Source organism: Sinocyclocheilus rhinocerous, unplaced genomic scaffold, assembly GCF_001515625.1.
Source record: "Sinocyclocheilus rhinocerous isolate Xijiao unplaced genomic scaffold, SAMN03320098_v1.1 scaffold551, whole genome shotgun sequence".
NCBI lineage: Eukaryota > Metazoa > Chordata > Actinopteri > Cypriniformes > Cyprinidae > Sinocyclocheilus > Sinocyclocheilus rhinocerous.
Window position 1 is genome coordinate 2,123,718 of NW_015624564.1, and position 19,043 is coordinate 2,142,760.

Genomic DNA, 19,043 nt, shown 5'->3' on the forward strand with positions numbered 1-19,043 from the left:
ACATTAAGGTAATGCTACACATACTGAATCACAGTCTTCATATGTTATATATATCTAGTAACTACACAGCAAGAGCTTTGTAGTGTTAAAAAAAAAAAAACATTGAAATGATTGTATCAGGAAACATCGTCTAACAGTAGAATGACCAGGCCAAATAATAGTTCACATCTTAATGGTTAAATATTATCAAGAAATATCCAGTTATTATTTAATGGGATTTATTATTATTATTATTTTGAGGTTAAATACTACCTGGGCATTTCCTTATGTGCAAAATGTATTATTATTATTATTATTATTATTTATAACAATAATAATAATACTTAACATTTTTACTGCTTTAATTTTGACTTTGAGTTTAAATATACCTGCATTTCATTATTATTATTATTAGTAGTAGTATTAATTAATTAATTTATTTATTTAGAGGTTAAATGGACATGTGTCCTTATATGTATATGTATTAGTAGTAGTAGTAGTAGTATTGTTGTTATTTTAATTATGTATAAATGTTTATTTATAATGCTTATTTTATTTTAACCTAATAATGATAAATATAAAGAAGCAAATCAAATTAAGCCTGTAGGGCCGATTTTAGCACTGATTACATTTTCAGGACCTTTTCCCCTAAAAATCTTATTCCCATAATACAATAATGAATTATTTACCTTATTCTTTTATTTTTAAAAATACCATAAATTTAGTACAACAAATACCACCATAAAGTATACTTACAACTGGGCTTCAAAAAAAAAAAAAAACCTGGGCATTTCTTAAGTTTCTGTAAATATCTCCCTAATACACCTCAGTGAGGGGAAAAAAAACCTGTCTTTGTGGTTCACAAAACAAACACGCTCGTAGTCCATCACGGTAGCGCTAGAAGAGGAACTTCCTGTTATGTGAGAGCTGACTATACACACAGACACAGAGTCTTTTTCAGTTATCACCCCCTCCCTTTTTGAACAGGAAGCTGTTTTTCTCCCATATCCAATGCAGAGCGGAAACATCTGTAGCTTATTTCCAAACACTAATGCACACACACACTCATACACCAGTAAATCCATTTCCCGGATTGACTCAAAAGCATCTTTTTTTTCCTGGTATATATTTTACAGGTATAGAAAATCGACACAAAAAGGCCCCAAGAAGAATTGCACTGTGAAAGAAAAAAAGCCAGACATGCCACAAAAGTTTTCCACTGCAGCCAATAACAGCAGGAATGACAGTCATGTGACCAACCAGAAAACTCCCAGTATGGCCGCCAGGGAGGAAGTGAGAGTGGGGGAGTGAGTGTACGTCTGTCTCTGTGTGTGTGTGTGTGTGTGTGTGGTAGTAAAAGTGCACATCACGAACTGTCACAATTCCTGTAAAGGCAGAGCCAAGCAGTCGCCGTGGTTACCTTAATGGTTTCCTGCTGCTAGCGATGTTTACAGTAAAGACAGGACCCTCCCCTCAAAATGCAAGATGAGCATAAATACACGGTTTGCGTTCTGTCTTTTTCGCTCACACACACACATCTCCCTACACACTCACTCTCCCCCGGGCCAGAACAGGAAGTATCCACAGGATTTCCCCTCTCGCTCACATGAAGGCTGAAACAAGACACCAAAAACAAACACGCTCGCAAAACAGACAAGCGAATCACTTTCTAAAGCACACTTGCACGTCAGTGCTAAACAAAATAAAACACATCCTCATTTTCAGATTCCTCTTTTTACAGGTTTGAGAATGTTTTGTGCGTACCTGAAAGAGTGACCCGTGGCCCTGTAGCCTGGCGGGGCTGAGAGGGGCTACGGGACTCAGGCTGCTCCAGAAATGAATGGAGGACAGGAGAGGACTGGGCGTCAACAGCAAACCAGAAGGAGTCTGGAGAGACAGCGAGAGAGGAGTAGAGGAGGTATCGTGAAAGGGGGGAACAGGAACATGAGATTTTATTTGTATTAGTCACTGAAGAACATAGGTATTATTTGTATTAGTCACTGAAGAACATAGGTATTATTTGTATTAGTCACTGAAGTCATAGATCATGAAATCCCAATGTCTTCTTGAAACTTTGGAAAGGCGAATGCGAGTCTCCGCATGTCCAGACACGTCTTTCCGTCGGTTAGCAGGCAATAGCATGTGAAGCCTGTCATGCACAAATAGTCTGAGAACCCCTTTAAAAAAAATTCCCAGATTTTTTCACCTGAACAGTACAAATTTTGAAGCATTAAGGATTTATAGCACAAATGCAATGCCTGTAAGCCATAGGGCAACTGTCCTGGACATAGTTGCCGCTTGTTTTATCTATCCAAGCAGATGGAGCATTTTGCTCAATCTGGCATTATGAAATAACTGTCTGTTGCAGATGTTTCTGTATATTTAAAGCAACAGTTCAGCCCCAATTAAACTTCAGACATGTGCTCAACCTAATGTCATTAAAAATCTGTTTAACTTTCTTTTGTTTACAATTGTCCCAATTTCAAATTTTCAGTGGTGACTAGGCACTGTTGAACTCCAAAAGGCACCATAAAATTAGTCCATACGGCTTGTGCACTATATTTCAAGCTTTCTGACGTCGTACAATGGAACTTAGTCAGGTTAGACGCCATATTGAATTTAAAGAGGCTGTGATGGATAGAATTACAGTCTTTATATGGATTTCGTAATTCTCGCCAACTTTGAGTTTTATTGAGTTTTTGTCTACTGAAAGTTTTTTTCAAAAAGACGTTTCATCAACTGGACAATCGTTATGTTGTTAAATAACAGTACAATCCATTGAACACGCTGTACTTCTATCCCTCAGCCTCGGTTTAATTTCTGTCAAGTATTAATTATTGCGCTACCCTGACTAAGGTCTATAGCAGTGTTTCTCAACCCTGGTCCTGAGCGCCCCCCAACACTGCACATTTTGTATGTCTCTCTTATCTGACACCCATTTCAGGTCCTGGAGTTTTTTTTAATGAGTTGAATCAGGTGTGTTTGATTAGGGAGACACACAAAATGTGCAGTGCTGGGGGGTGCCCAGGACCAGGGTTGAGAAACACTGGTCTGTAGGAACAGGCTGATATTTAAGAAAAAAAGAAAAGCGTCCCCTTGAGAACTTGAACAGCTTAACTTGTCCTTTACTAAAGTATACTTCGGTTTTTACGTGTATGCTAGGCTCGATACATCCACGCATATGCGCCTTGTATTTTTTTGCAGTAATTAATTTGTCCACAAGGTGGCAACACTTCCCAACCCGTTGTTTACAGTCAAAAAAGAAGCAAATGTAACAACAACATTAACTAAGTACTGGCGATGGCAACAACAATAGACACCTGCGATGACGAATGCATTTGAAGGGGTTAACAGATATCGGCAACACTAGTTTAAATGTGTAAAATGTTCGGAGAGAAACAGTGCAGATACTGGACAAGGATGAAACATCTGTGCTCATGCAACCTATCAAACAGAGTATTCATAGTATACACTTGCATTTGCGTCAAAACTAAGTCGTACATCTTTGGAACGACATGAGTGTAAGTAAACAATGTTAAATTTAATTTTTGGGTGATCTATCCCTTTAAGAGAGAAAGCGGGAGAGAAATCTACACAAGCATGTAGCTTCCCATGGGTCATGGACTTTGGATCACCAGGTTGTGGCTATAGGGCAGCATGTGAAATCAATTTCTCGTTCTCGCTCTGTTTTTCTCTGTCCTGTGTCACTTTGCTGTAGTGTGCGAGATTACGGACATATGGCTTTATTTACAGGTCTCTCTTCTCTTGCTTATGCCATTCTGTCTGTCTTTTCCCTCCTCCCGTTTCACTCTACCTCTTTTTTAAAACCCGTCTGCCTGTCACGCATTTCTCCCTACACACCCAGTAAAGACCGAAACGTCTCATAGAATAGCTGTATTACCAGTATAGGTGTGTGTCCTGTCTATTTGTTACCTGTTGAAGGCCTATAAACAGTGCTGGAGAGGATGTTTTTTGAGTTCATTTATAGCTCAGTTCCAAAACCTAGAGAGCAGCCTACAGCTGAATGAAACCTGATCCAAAAGCTCTACAAAGGCAGCAACTAAATAGGGCAAAATTAGCATCTTACTAAGCTACCAACATGATAGTCTACCAAGCATAAAAATACATAGCATTGTACGTTGCATATTGGGATCAAGTAATTTTTTACTTAGACAAAACTGTTGATACTTCTGGTAAATATAAGTACACTTCTAATGTACAAGAAGATCAAATTTGCCTTGTAATTACTAACAAAATCAGGCCAATATTACCTATTTGCTAAAAACACAGCTGCCTTGCTATCTACTGCTTAGATTGACTTCTCACAATTGAATCTAATAGAATGTTGCCAAGCTAACTCATTAGACACAATATCCTAATGAACACAGCATTAAACCATTGTCTAGTGTCATTTTTAGTTGCATTTGAGCAATAATGTTTGATATTAAGTTAAATGTTGGCGTTTTTAAAATTTATTTTAGCTTGTGCCTATGCTTAGCTTAACTTTATCAATTCAATACAGCTTTTCATTAGCATGTTGTTAAGCTAACTACACTGTATTCTAATAGTATAAGATTACATATCTCACAAATGTTATGTAAAATAGTAATTTTTTTTCATTATCAGTCATTTTTGGTATTGAATGAAATGTATTTGACATTTCTTTCTCTTTGACTGAGCTTGTCGCTATGCATTCTGGAGTTATTTGCTATTAGCCAAAAGAAGGCACTATGTTTTGTTCCTATATTTTAGAAAAATCCTTTGCTTTGATGCCTTAAAATGCTGTCTAGATAGGCAGCTCATTAGGTTTTGGAACGTGTATATGTGACATAAAAATAAATGTACATATGACATAGTTTGGTACCTGTGCAGTGAAAAAGGCTGGTGTAAGTGACCCTGAGGGCAGTGCTGGGCTGTTGAGGGCGATGGAGCCCAAGTCACTTCCTGAAAGCAGTATGGAAGGGGCGGAGATTTCCAGCCCTTTGGGTTTCCGAGCTTTGGGAGGCAGTCCGTTGCTACCGGTCCTCCTCTCGGGGGGCGTGGCCCGATTCTGGGCTCGCTCCCTGTGGCCGGATGATAAATTTAGAGGCTGAGCGCTCTGCTCTGATTCGTCTATGCGAGCCCCCGGGCTCCGCTCTTGCCGCAGCATGTAGACAAGGCTATGAGAAGGGGAGGGGCTACGGGACGAGCAGGGGGAGGTTTCTGAAGCAAAGAAAACCTCCGTGGATGCAGGTGGCGGCGAGGAAGCCAGGGGAACGACCTTTTCTGATCGATTAGTGACAAAGCGAATCACCGTTTGTCCCTCCTCCCCTCGTTCACCCCATCGCTGCTTCTCGACTTTGATTGGACGCAGCAGCGGAGGCGGGCTTTGGAGGGAACTGACTGTGAATGACGAGTACAGACCAGAGTGGAGATACTCATTCCTGCAGGCGGGGCTTCTCAGCGATGACAGCGACAGCTTCGGAGACTCCTCCCCCTCGCCGCAATCTGACTCCACCTCCTGCAACATGACGCCCCCTGCAACGTGACCCCCATCCCGACCGAGCTCCACCGCTTGGGGATCCATCTTCAGAATATCAGGGAACGAGACAAACTTATATACAAACTTCTGGCCAATCACTTTCTTTATGATGTTCTGCAAAAGAAAGAGGATGATTACTATACCTCTAATGGCAATTTGGAACTACTTGACAATTTGACGAATTTGTACAATCTCAGGTGTACGGTTTAGTACGATCTGCTTAAGCCCCACTGACGATTAGGTTTAGGGGTGGACCTTCACGCTTACATTTTATTTAAACAAAAAAAATCATATGTTTCCGTACAAAAATTGTTGCGTTTTCTGATGAGAATGATTATTAAATATGAGCTTGTGTAACCTTGTCATAGTAGTAGCGTAGTGCTCGGCTAAGTTTGTCGTAGTTCATGTTGGTCTTATTCTTGCGTAGGCCCCAGAGTTTGGCGACTTCTTCCGATTTGAGCAGCTTGAACTCGCCGTCGTTGGACGTCCAGCAAATCAGGTGCTTATGGCTCTGGTCCAGCAGTAGCTGTAGCAGAAACTGCCACAGCGTGATAGCACTCTCCATATCTGTCAGAGAAAACATCAACAGTATATTTACAATTTAATAATCATAATCAGGCTGATATTTTTTTCCAGAACCTAGTTAAAGGGGTCCTATTATGCTTTTTCACTTTTTCAACTTTAGTTGGTCTGTAATGTTGCTGTTTGAGCATGAAAGAGAGCATAATAGGACCCCTTTAAATGGTTCTTTTAAGAACTGTTCATTGAAAGGTTCATTTGGAGCCAAAAATGGAGTGTAGAGTCATTACACCGATTCAAATTGTAAGTTTGATAATAAAGTCTAATAAAGGTTCTTTATTGGCATCAATGGTTCCAGGAAGAACCTTTAACATCCATAGAACCTTTTTAATGCGCAAGCTTCTTTTGATTGTTAAATGTTCTTCACACTAAGAAAAAAAAAATGGTTCTTTTAAGATCTTTTAAGGAAAGTTTCCATAGATGTAAAAGGTTATTTATGGAACCATCAGTGCCAATAAAGAACATTTGTTGCTGTTTTGTAACAAAGCTGTTGTTTCTTGTACGGATTTAAAAAGTGTGTATCGTTGTAACTGAGGTGAGAGTGTGGCGTAATTTCATAAGAGTTTCAATCTAATTTAAATTAGCCAAATTTACACTCTCTGTGCGTTGTTTATTGGGCAAGAAAAGGAGGCTTGAGGACACATTTAATGACCCTAACAAGGTTTAAGGATCTGAAGGAGGGTGCTATGGTATGTGTCTGTGGATAAGCTCGGACCGGCACCTTGTTTCAATTGATCAGATAGTCAGACATCCTTCCCAGTGTGACTGCATTTGTAAAAACCTTCCTTTAACCATATCCATGCAGGTTTCGAACAGGGAGTGGTGAAGAGGGAGAGGCCAGAGCAACAGTCGTACAAACACGACCACATTAAAGAATTCTGCGTTCGTGCTCCTGAATTCATCCTCTCTCTTTAATTTCCCCTTTTCCCTCTGCACTCACAAAAAACGTCATTCCTATGTGCCCTCCCACAAACTCTGCAAGCATTTCCTGTTCTGTTGTACATTAACGCACAGGCTCATAAACAACGAAGAGCTATAAGCCAGAAAGACTGACACGGGAATGAATCGCAAATAAGCAACATGTTCCAACATCGACCGTGCCGCTGTCCTCTCTGGGACGGAGGTGTCCGCTCAAAGGTGGGCAAATACACCCACTGGTGAACAGCGATTACTAACAGGGTAAACATGGAGTTTATCCGCAAGACCCTGTTTAGGAACATAGATTAGAGTGACCAGAGATAAGTGGGTTAAGGGGGGAATTCTTAAAGGTATAGGTCACCCAAAAATGAAAATTCAGTTCTGTCATTTACACTACCATTCAAATGTTTGGGGTCAGTAACATTTTTTTTTGTAAGAAATTAATGCTTTTATTCAGCAAGGATCCATTAAATGCTGTTCTTTTGAAATTTCTGTTCATCAAAGAATGGGTTCCACGAAATAAGCAGCACAACTGTTTTCAACACTGATAATAATAAGAATTGTTTCTTGAGCAACAAATCAGCATTTTAAAATGATTTCTGAAGGATTTTGAGACACTGAAAACAGGAGTAATGGCTGCTGAAAATTCAGCTTTGCATCACAGGAATAAATTACATTTTAAAATATATTAAAACAGGAAATGGTTATCTTAAATTGTAATAATATTTCACAATATTGCTGTTTTTACTGTATTTTTGATCAAATGCAGCTGTGGTGAGCATAAGAGACTTTCAAAACATAAAAAAAAAAACACCAAAGTTTTGAACTCTAGTGTATATCTGAGTTCTGTTTTATCAAAATACCAGCTGATCCAAAAATAAAAAAAGTAATTAAAAACATGTCAAGTCAAACAAGACTTCCCTTTATATTATCTGCTGCTTAATCCTTGAACATCATCAGACTTTAATACTGGCAAAATTAGTCCAACATGCACAGACACACTTAATCTTTGTACACAATGGCCGCCCATGTTGAAGATAAGTACAGTTTTTGTGAATGGGTTTCATAGCAGAAAATGGCTAAAAGTGCTCTTTATATTCTGGCGCTGTGGTTGGACACAGACAGGAAGCTGCAATCTCACAAAACAGGATGTGCACATTGATATCAGCTCACATTCCTTCAAGAAACCTTAGACATAAGCAGAGCCTTTCATTTTAAGATATTTGGACAACATGATTTGCATGATGTTAAATTGTCCTGCACAAGACATCTCGGATCATTGATAGTTAAAAAAAAATGAGTTTTTTTTTTTCAGCACACTTAGACAACAAAGTCACAGTCAATATGGATCCATTGGGTGTAAGATAAGGATTTTATAGTTAACAAGACTGAGTTCCTTCATGCATGTGGTCTGGGATTCACTCCAAAATGAAGGCGCAGTGATTCAATGTTAAAAGCCCAACAGTACAGGAAGTTTAAATCTTGCTTGGGCCATTCCTGTGACCGCTGTCGTCATGGCCTTTAGCCACACGCTTACCCTTAGTGTACTCTCATAACCTCTTCCTCTACATCCCTGGAATATTTAGGAGATATAAAAAAACGATATATCCATTACAAAACCTGTACACTTTGACCAGGGAATGCAACATGTTTTATTGAGCTTTTTTATGGCAATTTTATGTATTCAAACAACAGGCAAGTTAACCTGTTACAAGTTGAAATAAAAGTTGAAAATAAAATGCAATTTACAATTATTTAAGGAGTGTCCAACAAGGGAAAAATAACTGAAATAAGCTAAATAAATAAATATAATTTTACATATAAAATTAGAAATAAGTAGTTTCAGTACACTTACTATTAAATACTTATAATGTTGTCTCAAGTGTGGTGTTTAAGAAAAAATCTTAAAATTTAAGCAAAACATTTTTAAAAATCTTATAAAAAAATTAAATCTTTAATTAAAAAAAAAAATTTAAATGTTTAATAACTTAATTATTTATATCTTTTTAAAAATTACCATGTTCTTGTCATGAAAATCGCCTTAGATGATAACATGGTAACAAACTAACATAAAAAAATAAATAACAAAAAATTGACCAGTTGCTTAAATAAATAAATACATAAATAAACAAAGCAATATAAAATTATCATAAAAGTAATCCAATATGATCAGGTCTTCTAAGATCACATAAAAGCACCCATTTTAATATGTACATGTTTTCACTATGAAAAAGAGCAGCGTGAACATTGTTCAAAATTTCTCCTTTTGTGTTTCACAGAATAGAGTAAATCAAGCGGCTTTGGAGCGTCATGATGGTGAATGACCACAGACTTCATTTTTAAGTAAACTATCCCTTTAAGACACATGCATATACTTAATATATTGTAGCACAGAGTTTCAGCTTATTTCCAGTGGATATCGAGTGTACAAAACTGACTGAAGTTGAGGAGATGGTGTTGAGTGTTGGGATGCAGGACAGCAGGAAGGTCTGGGTGGAGGAACGCAATGGACCTCAGGTTGAGGTCTGAGAGGTGTTCAATAGACATGAGGAAACCAGTTTGACTCAAATTCAAAGCTGTCAAATGTGTGTGTGTGTTTGAACACACTCCTCAGTTTTAACTAGCGTTACATCATGCCCTTTGGTAACTGTAAGTCAGTCAAACAGGGCGGGCTGGCTGGTGTTTACTGCTGCCTGAGCCAGCGCTCTCCCGAGACGGATGGAGGGAATGAACGAGACGGAGAGTGGTAGATGGAGAAACGAGGCTGGCTGACTCACTAGTGTGGATAGCTCTGACACGGAGCATGTTTTATTGGCTGAGAGGAACTCCCTGGTTGCAGACTGCCTTATTTTGGGAAAGTCTTTGTCATAATTTTGACAAAGACACACAAGCTTAAACTTTCACCCTGGTTTTCGCTCATCAAACTGCCGGCTCTGGAAGTCATCGAGGGATTGATCGAATAATGAGCCTAAAGAAGCAAACGACCCCAAAGTCCAACAGGACAGGCTAAAATCAAACCTAAAACACTTGAAGTCAAATAAAACACTTGAAAAATGGTTGAAAATTTGTAAATATTAAAAAAACCATAACAAAATAAAGTTTTATTACATTTTAATGTAGAGTGTGATGTTTTTTAATAAAAAGCTTTCAGCAACTGGATTGTTAAAAACGTTTGGAAATATTATTAAAAAAAATTTAAATTAAAATGTATTACATTTTAATGTAGTAATGTGACATTTGCACATTAAAACGCTTCATTTTATCCATCAGAAATCAACTGAATTGTAAAAAAAAAAAAAAAAAGGGGTTGGAAAAAAAATTTTTTATTATAATTTTTTTTAATCCTGTGGCAATAACAAGTTTCGATATTCATGACACAAAATATGTACTCTAATTCTTTCTGGTTGCAGACTGCCTTATTTTGGGAAAGTCTTTGTCATAATTTTGACAAAGACACACAAGCTTAAACTTTCACCCTGGTTATCGCTCATCAAACTGCCGGCTCTGGAAGTCATCGAGGGATTGATCGAATAATGAGCCTAAAGAAGCAAACGACCCCAAAGTCCAACAGGACAGGCTAAAATCAAACCTAAAACACTTGAAGTCAAAATGAAATGGCGTTCGCGACCCATTGTGCTTCTGTAATGTGATGTCTTTCCAAATAATGTCATTGGGAATCAGTAGGAATATAAATATAAATGATATAAATATATGATATATATATATATAGTAAATATTTTAAGAAAATAAGTAAAGTTTTATTATATTTTGATGAAAGATTATGCTTATTTTTTCACATTGGAATAACAATCAGTGGATAATTCCTGAAAACCTAGAACATGTATCAAGAAAGTAAATTTGGTTTTGATTTTGTATTGACATTCTGCTTTATAATTTGGTGTGCAAGACTTTTATTTTTGTCTTTTCAGATGTTTTGGTTGGAATATCAGCCAGAGGGAGTGTAAAGAGACACAAACAGCAAGATTCGGCCAAACCTGTGGTGACAAAGGAGGAAGTGCTTGGAAAATGCTGCCAATACAGGCTACAGATACAGTGCCGTGAAAAGGTTTTTGCCCCCTTCCTGTTTTTTTGATTGTTTGCATATTTGTCACATCATTATACATACTCAAATAGCAATTTACAGTTAGATCTCAAACTTAACTCTTGGGCAGAACGTGAAAGCTCACTGTACACCACATACCCAGTTATTTTTCCCAAACCCCCAAAGAAGCGAAATAAAACCATTTCCTGCTCCAGCATCCTCTGAGCGGAGCATCTGCGTTAAACGACCGTAAAACTGTCTATATCAGGACTTCCTCCAATTCTCCTTTGAAAGGCGTCTTCCTGGGAATGCCGATCCCGAACTGAAAGGTAGGAATTCCTGCTGCGGAAAGCAAACACGGGAACGCGAGGACCACACGGCACAAATGGGCGGTTTCCTCTTCTCTTTTCATGCCGGCACAAACCTCTCGCCCATATGGACGTCTAAAGACAGACATGTTGTATGTGACACCATGATCAACGCACTCATTGATTCCTAGATTTACTGCCCTGATCAAAAGGAATAAACAGAGGGAGATGATTTCAAAAGCTCTTGGCCATTTGGAGAGGTTTCTGCACGGAACGTGGCTGTAAAAGTCATTGTTGGATTATCGCAAGAGAGGAAAATGGAAAACAATCTGCACATGCAAAGTCACTTTTTTTATCTTTCTATATGAGCAATGACATAACAGTGCAGAAGCCAAGTCTGAATCCTTAGCCAGGATTTTCTAAGACACACAAATAAATAATAGACTAAACAAAAAGACACACTTGAACATAGCGCTGCATTGGCTCTGTGGTTCTGCTGTTGTCTGGCATGCATCAGCTTCATGGTCATTGGGTTTAAAGATGGTTTAACACACTGCATGAAATTTGGGATGAAATAAATGGATCATCCATAGTTTTTACAGTTAGTTGATGAGGCATCAGTAGGTCCACAGGGATTCTGTCTCTCAACATCCGCTTGTCAATCAATCATGTTTGATTATTAAATATTTAAACAGTAAGAATAGTACTTTTTGGGTCTGTTTAACCATGTTTTTTCCCCAAATAGATACAGATGCCACAGATACCATCTAAGCCTAAGCATCAGTAAGAAAACACACTGTTTTACCACTTTAAATGCTTATTTGCCACAGAAAAACTCTCGATTTCTGACATTGTTGTAGAAAATACACACACAAAAAATATTGTGTTGTGAAGTAAAAACAGCAGAAAAGATTTACTATTTTCTCTAATAAATTATCTGAACTTTAAAATCTACTCAAATACTTATTTCCTTGATTTATTTATAAAGGTGTCTCATATTCATTAGTTAGTTCACCCCAAACAAAAATAACGACTTTATTCCACATTTTCGTCTCTACTGCGTCACTTTGGACGCGCGTTCACGACAGTACCATGATGCTAGCGTGTGGCAGCGCTGACCCAGATCCGGCGTAATGACGTCATGCGCAAAAAAGTATTCTCGTAGCTTCGTTACAGTTGAACCACTGATGTCACACGGACTACTTTGTCGATCATCTTGGTACTTTTCTGGACCTTGAACGTGGTAGTTACCTTGCTGTCTATGGGAGGGTCAGAGAGCCCTCAGATTTAATCAAGAATATCTTAAATTGTGTTCCAAAGATGAACGAAGGTCTTACGGGTTTGGAACAACACGAGGGTGAGTAATTAATGACAGAATTTTCATTTTTGGGTGAACTAACCCTTTAAGGTCATGTTTTTGCATTGTTTGCCTGTTTTATTTGCACGTTTGTTAATTTTGCTGTTGTATTCAAGTTCAGTAACTTGCTTTGCATTTTGAGTTAATTTTCTACTGCTCAAAAATTATCCACCATAATTGTGTTTCGTGTACCATTTCAACATTTCGTTGAATGTTATTTAGTTTTATTATTTTAAATACAACTACAATAGCAAGTTGCTGATATATTTGAATTTTAATATTATTTTGCAAAGTAGATTTTACTTAATTTTATACGGTCAACATTTTTTTTTTCTCTGATCACCATAGGTTAGAAATGCATCGAGCAATCTTCTTTTTCTAACACCACAGATCATTTACTTTTTACAGCACTGAAGTTTCGGAACACTTGAAACTGTATTGGAACTTGTTTTCAAAAAATGCCAATGGAAAACACCAAGAAAACCCGCACACCATGAAATCTATCCAACCCATTTAACCATACAGGAAGTAGACAGGAGGAACATGCCTGTAGACACAGAAACAGACAACAGCTCAGTCTGTCAGTGGCTTAACAGGCAACATATACTGTCTGATAAGGCTGTTTTTTAAAGTTTCACACATTGCCGGTATTGTGTGTGTAAAAGGGGAAAGAGGAAGATCTTTCAGGTGAGAAGATGCACTCCAGGCTCTCTCCAGCATAAAGTGACACACTCACACCCTTCAAGACTCACACAACAGACACGCAGGGACAGTTTGGACCCAAAACCCCAAGCCCAGTGTTTTGAATGGCCCCTAGACAGCTTTTAAACACCAAACTTGCCGTCGCGCTCACAAACCCCTCCACTGTAGCGCCAGCGGAAACTCGTAATGAGATTAGTTGCTGTGCGCAGACATTACTTCGCCATGACTAAATGTGTGCTCTTCCTGTGCACACAGACTGCAGTGGAAAATTGAGGGAGCTCCTGCTGAAGAGAGGGAGAAAAGAGAGCCGTGAAGGACTTCTCTCCACGACCACATTTCTCCAGAGAGAGCTGCAGCTCTTGAAACTACACAGACAGATCTGAGAACGTCTGGCTGCTTGTCTGTGTCCATATAGTGGCTTCAGAAAGAGTGTGGACACTTGAGAATGTCATTGCTTTTAATAGCAAACTATCAAAAAGAGTTTAGAAAATATTCCTTATACTTTAAACTAGATTTTGGACTGCTTGCAATAAACTTTTTTTAATCTAATTGGCTGTTTGATCGAAATGACGGTTCCTCTTTTAAAAAATTTCAGGGCAAGTACAGAAATATTATGGTAAAAAATGCTGAAATTATAGTCAAAAGGGGTTTGGAAAGCATTCCTTGAATACATTAAACTAGATTTGACTGGATTTTACTTCTTGCATTAAACTGTTGGATCTAATTGGCTGTTTGATCAAAATGATGGTTCCTCTTTTAAACCATTTCATGGAAAATACAGTCAATAAAGGATAAAAATACTGAAATAGCAATATAATAATCCTACTAATCACCTTTGATTGAATATTTGTTTTACCATTTTTTAAAAATGCCTTTTGCTTGAAATAATGTCTATGTAATACGCCAAAACCTGCATAATTGCAAATCTATCCAACCCATCTAACCATACAGGAAGTAGATAGGAGGAACGTGACTCCAAAACAGAAGGAAACGGCATCCAAAGTGGCATTAGATTTAAAGAAAGACGGCACAAGCACACTTTCAAAGCAAAACATCTCATTTCAAATGATAATACAATAGTTTAAATTGAAGACCAACAGTATGTGGATGCTTTCTGGTTGTCATAGTTGAACATGAACTTGACAAACTGCACCTGGTTACTATGCTAGGACACCTGTGGTGAATTTAGGGACATCTTGGGTTAGATCTGAGGTGACTCTAGCATCATCTGAAGTCCCTAAATGTGTGATTTACAGTAACTCTCCAAATATATTTTGGGCTCAGAAACATTGATATTTTCCAATCATGATAAATAATCCCCAGCATATCCAGATGCAGGGGTAACATCAGCTCTAGGGCTGAACTGAAGTTTCTTTGTTTGCCACAATGACTCATTTTCAAGATGCTGTCTGCTGCCAGTTTCAATCCGGAAGCGCATGGCAATTAGTCTGCTGATGTTTCCAGACAAACCAGAAACTCTACTTAGTGCGTTTAAAGCGCCAGGAGCCAAATTCCAGCCTTTTCTAGCAGCCCTGCTTTCAAATGTACAACCAACAAAATCTTTGAAATATACATCACGAAATCGTGAGCTCAAACTTTCCTCAGCCGTACGTAAAAGGTGCCTAAACTGCGCGTAAGTAACGGGAACTGTGGACATTTGAAGTCTCTTGCGTGTCTGTTATTGCTAAAAGAGATCTATTCGTTTTTATACATTAATTACTTTATAGTTGTATACATTTAAATCTCAAACATCACTTCTGAACATTTCAAACAGCTCCTTCGTTTGGATAGGTTCATTCTTTTTGGGGGATATCAAGTTTCGGTCGTGTACTTTGGAAGCTTTCTTCCTTTTAATGTTATTATGAAGTAATTACACATTTAAAAACATGTATAAAGCGTTCAGATAGTATGGATGGATTATTCACATACCTGTGCGTAATGGTCAGGCTTTTTGGGGTCCTTTTTCACGTTATTAAAAAGAATTCCGTATAATGCGCTGTTTTTCCATGCTGTCGGCCGTCTCGGCAGCTCTCAGTCGGACTGTAATGGGATCCCGACTGTTTTCGCTCTCTCTTTCTCTCTCTCTCTCTGAGCAGGAAGTTGGTGCAGACAGCGAGCCGGCTCACTTCCTCTCGCCGTGCGCTATTCCCCAGACGCTCGGCCCGTCTGTGTAAACAAGCTTTTCCTTCTCCAGCCACCATCCGACATTCAAGAACACTAGCACACACGCGCGCACACGCTGTATACTGTAACCTGTAACTGTAATCTGCTGCGAGCGGAGCACACTGACGTCACCCTCTTCCTGCCCGGGACCCGCCGGGAGGAGCCCGTGTCCCTTCCTCTACACACGTTTCGTATGTGTGTGTGTGTGTTTGGGGAATAAATAGGTCATTGTTGAAATTTTAAACAATCTGTTAGACAAATAATGTGTTGTAATGCATTGTGGCATGTAGCTTTTAGGTTGTTTTGCACTTTTTTGCATATATTTTGTATTAAATTAATCAACTAACCAATCAATACTCGTCAAATATGCTTTACTGGCATGTCAAAAGGCTGACATTTGCAATGCAACATGATATGCAATACAAGTAACAGCAGTGCAAATATATTAACATCAAATGCCTCTCAAATTTAAAACAAAAAGTATATCTATATATCTCTGTACAACAAATAAATCTCTGTTTTAGTAAATGAGTGCCATGGGGCTCCACAGGGGGTGGAACCATCTTCCGATTTCCTGGAGGGATATCCACTGAATGGCTGATATTAATGAATAGGCCTGAGTCTGTCCACCTGAGATGTTCACACACTGATGTTTTAAAGGCATAGTAAGTGATTTTTCAAAAACACTTTATAAAACTGATTCGGGCCGAATCGCAAAACAAACTTCACACACACACACACACACACACATCCTCTTCTTATCCTCTTCTTTAAATTCTCCCTTTAGCACGAATCTGTTGTGCTTTTGATTTAACTTATGTTGTATATGTAATAACTGAATGGCTGATATTAATGAATAGGCCTGAGTCTGTCCACCTGAGATGTTCACACACTGATGTTTTAAGGGGCATATGAAAACAATTATGATCTCAGCAATGACCCTGTATTTAACATGTCTGTTCATTCTCTGTCATCTAGTGGAGGAAGAAGACATTACAACGCCTATGAATCTTTAAACGTTATGTTGAAATAATAATAATAATAATAAAATATAATTTTATAAATGATATTATGATATGGAAATCATATTTTTCATTATAAAGGTTAAACCTGTTGTAAGATTTTAGTTTTTTTCATTGTGACATTAATATAATGAATGTAATACCTTTTTGTTGAAAATGTTTTTCTTTTCTTTAAAAAAAAATAAAAAAATAAGTAAATAAATCAGCATGAACATAAAGCCAGAAAAAACACCATTTTGCATAAATGCGTTGAAGTTTAAATATTATATGATTTAATTTTAACATTATTTTATTACATTACAATCATGAGAGTATGTGCATAACAACAATGCTACAATGTCACAATGCAAAAATCTTAATGGTTTAATTCTTTATTTTTTTCTTAGCTAAATTGTATGTATTTCCAGGTCTTATTTTACGGTTAAAAATGTATCCACCATACTTGTATGGTGAAACAGCAATGACCCTGTATTTAACATGTCTGTTCATTCTCTGTCATCTAGTGGAGGAAGAAGACATTACAACGCCTATGAATCTTTTTTCATTGTGACATTAATATAATTAATGTAATACCTTTTTGTTGAAAATGTTTTTCTTTTCTTTAAAAAAAAATAAAAAAATAAGTAAATAAATCAGCATGAACATAAAGCCAGAAAAAACACCATTTTGCATAAATGCGTTGAAGTTTAAATATTATATGATTTAATTTTAACATTATTTTATTACATTACAATCATGAGAGTATGTGCATAACAACAATGCTACAATGTCACAATGCAAAAATCTTAATGGTTTAATTCTTTATTTTTTTCTTAGCTAAATTGTATGTATTTCCAGGTCTTATTTTACGGTTAAAAATGTATCCACCATACTTGTATGGTGAAAACGGGTATGAAGGTTTTTTTTTTTTTTTTTTTGGGTTGTAACGAACACCCTCAGCCATTAGAGGACAGTAATTAATCGTTCTCACAGAGAAGAAAGAAAAACTACAACTCCCATGATGCTGTTCTCCCGGCCGGCGTCACGTGACTGCGTGTGGGTTATTTTTTTTTTAGGTTGTACGAACACCCTCAGCCATTAGAGGACAGTAATTTATCGTTCTCACAGAGAAGAAAGAAAAACTACAACTCCCACGATGCTGTTCTCCCGGCCGGCGTCACGTGACTGCGTGTGGGTTAAAATGCATTCGCAGCGCGAGCAGTCGAGTGTTCTCTGTCTCAACCATGACTCCTGTGTTGGACCCCAGCTCTTTCTCCTCTGTCTCCAAGTGCGCTACCAAGCACTTAAATCTCATTTACCATGTTGAATTTGACAGGCGCGTGCTCAAAGGGAAAGTCGCCCTGACTGTGGAAGTTCTGGAGGATAAATTATCTTCTCTGGTACAGTTTTCATTTGATCCATCAAAGCTGTCATTGTGTTTGCTTGACTTAATCACTTCACCTCACATACACATCTATGTGTGAGTAAGATGCAATGTGCTGTATGCTTTCACTTTGCAATTATTGCTTTAATTCATTTTAATTAAGTGCTAGTATCTAATGGATTGTTTCTCGAAAGGATCGCTACTAAATTAGTAGCTAATACTATTAATTTAAATATAGATACTAGTTATTTAGCGATACGTGTAAATTATGCTCTTGAAATCTTGATACAGTAACAGTAGTTTCAGCAGGACTGGGTTACATATTTACTTGAACTTGATACAGTAATTATATCCGCAACGTAACCTGATGATGACTTGTCAGTGCATTCAAAGTGTTGTTTATTAATTTGATACATGTATTCAACCATCATCTTTCTGCAAGTGCATGTGCGTATGCTTTTCTTGTCATATTGGAGATTAAGTCAAATGCATCTCATCATTAATGAGGTTTATTAGTCACGTACTGTGTTCTTGTTTTACTGCACTTGACCTGAACTTTGATTTCAGGAGCTGCCAGATCACACTGATAGATTTTTTTTTTTACCTGAGCTTGTCAGAAGACTTCAGATAAATCTAAACTTGCATAACTGCAATGGATTTGGCATTTCAGAAGTGTGCAGTGGAAACAAATATGCCAAAAACTGAATTCCATGAATAGTTTTGACAAGATGTGACATGAACGATCTGATGTGTAAGTCACGTCTAATTAAAGGGTTAGTTCACCCAAAAATGAAAATTAGGCCATAAATTACTCGCCCTCAAGGCATCCTAGGTGTATACGACTTTCTTCTTTCAGACGAATCCAGTCGGAGTTATATTACAAATTGTCTTTGATCTTTCAAGCTGTTTAATGGCACTCAGCAGGTGTCGCAGTGGTTCAGTCCAAAAGAAGTGAAATAAAAAGCACCCATCCATAAAAAAGTGCCTCACACGGCTCCGGGGGGTGAACAAAGGCCTCCTGTAGCGAATCGATGCGTTTTTGTAAGAAAAATATCCATATTCAAAACGTAATAATCACTTTAATGTAGC

The 19,043-nt window shown here is 37.8% G+C and overlaps 2 protein-coding genes and 1 long non-coding RNA gene across 3 annotated transcripts in view; 2 read left to right on the forward strand and 1 right to left on the reverse strand.

Moving 5' to 3' along the window:
- Positions 1–532: 532 nt before the first annotated feature.
- Positions 533–15,648, reverse strand: LOC107743764 (ETS domain-containing protein Elk-3-like). The gene is made up of 4 exons (XM_016557169.1): positions 15,336–15,648; positions 5,859–6,067; positions 4,844–5,614; positions 533–1,866 (listed from the first exon to the last, which is right to left on the reverse strand). The coding sequence occupies exons 2-4, from the start codon at positions 6,063–6,065 to the stop codon at positions 1,642–1,644; spliced, it is 1,203 nt and encodes a 400-aa protein (XP_016412655.1). The 5' UTR covers positions 6,066–6,067; positions 15,336–15,648; the 3' UTR covers positions 533–1,641.
- LOC107743898 (uncharacterized) lies at positions 1,822–7,385 on the forward strand. Its single transcript, XR_001640436.1, has 3 exons — positions 1,822–1,897; positions 5,928–5,999; positions 6,885–7,385. It is a non-coding gene; the product is annotated as an uncharacterized LOC107743898 (long non-coding RNA).
- A 2,166-nt stretch (positions 15,649–17,814) lies between the features above and the next one.
- The window catches only part of LOC107744078 (leukotriene A-4 hydrolase-like), a 16,419-nt gene continuing 15,190 nt past the window's right edge, over positions 17,815–19,043 (forward strand). Inside the window, exon 1 of the mRNA XM_016557555.1 lies at positions 17,815–17,970. Coding sequence (XP_016413041.1) covers positions 17,815–17,970 — 156 coding nt within the window. The remainder of the gene's footprint in view (positions 17,971–19,043) is intronic.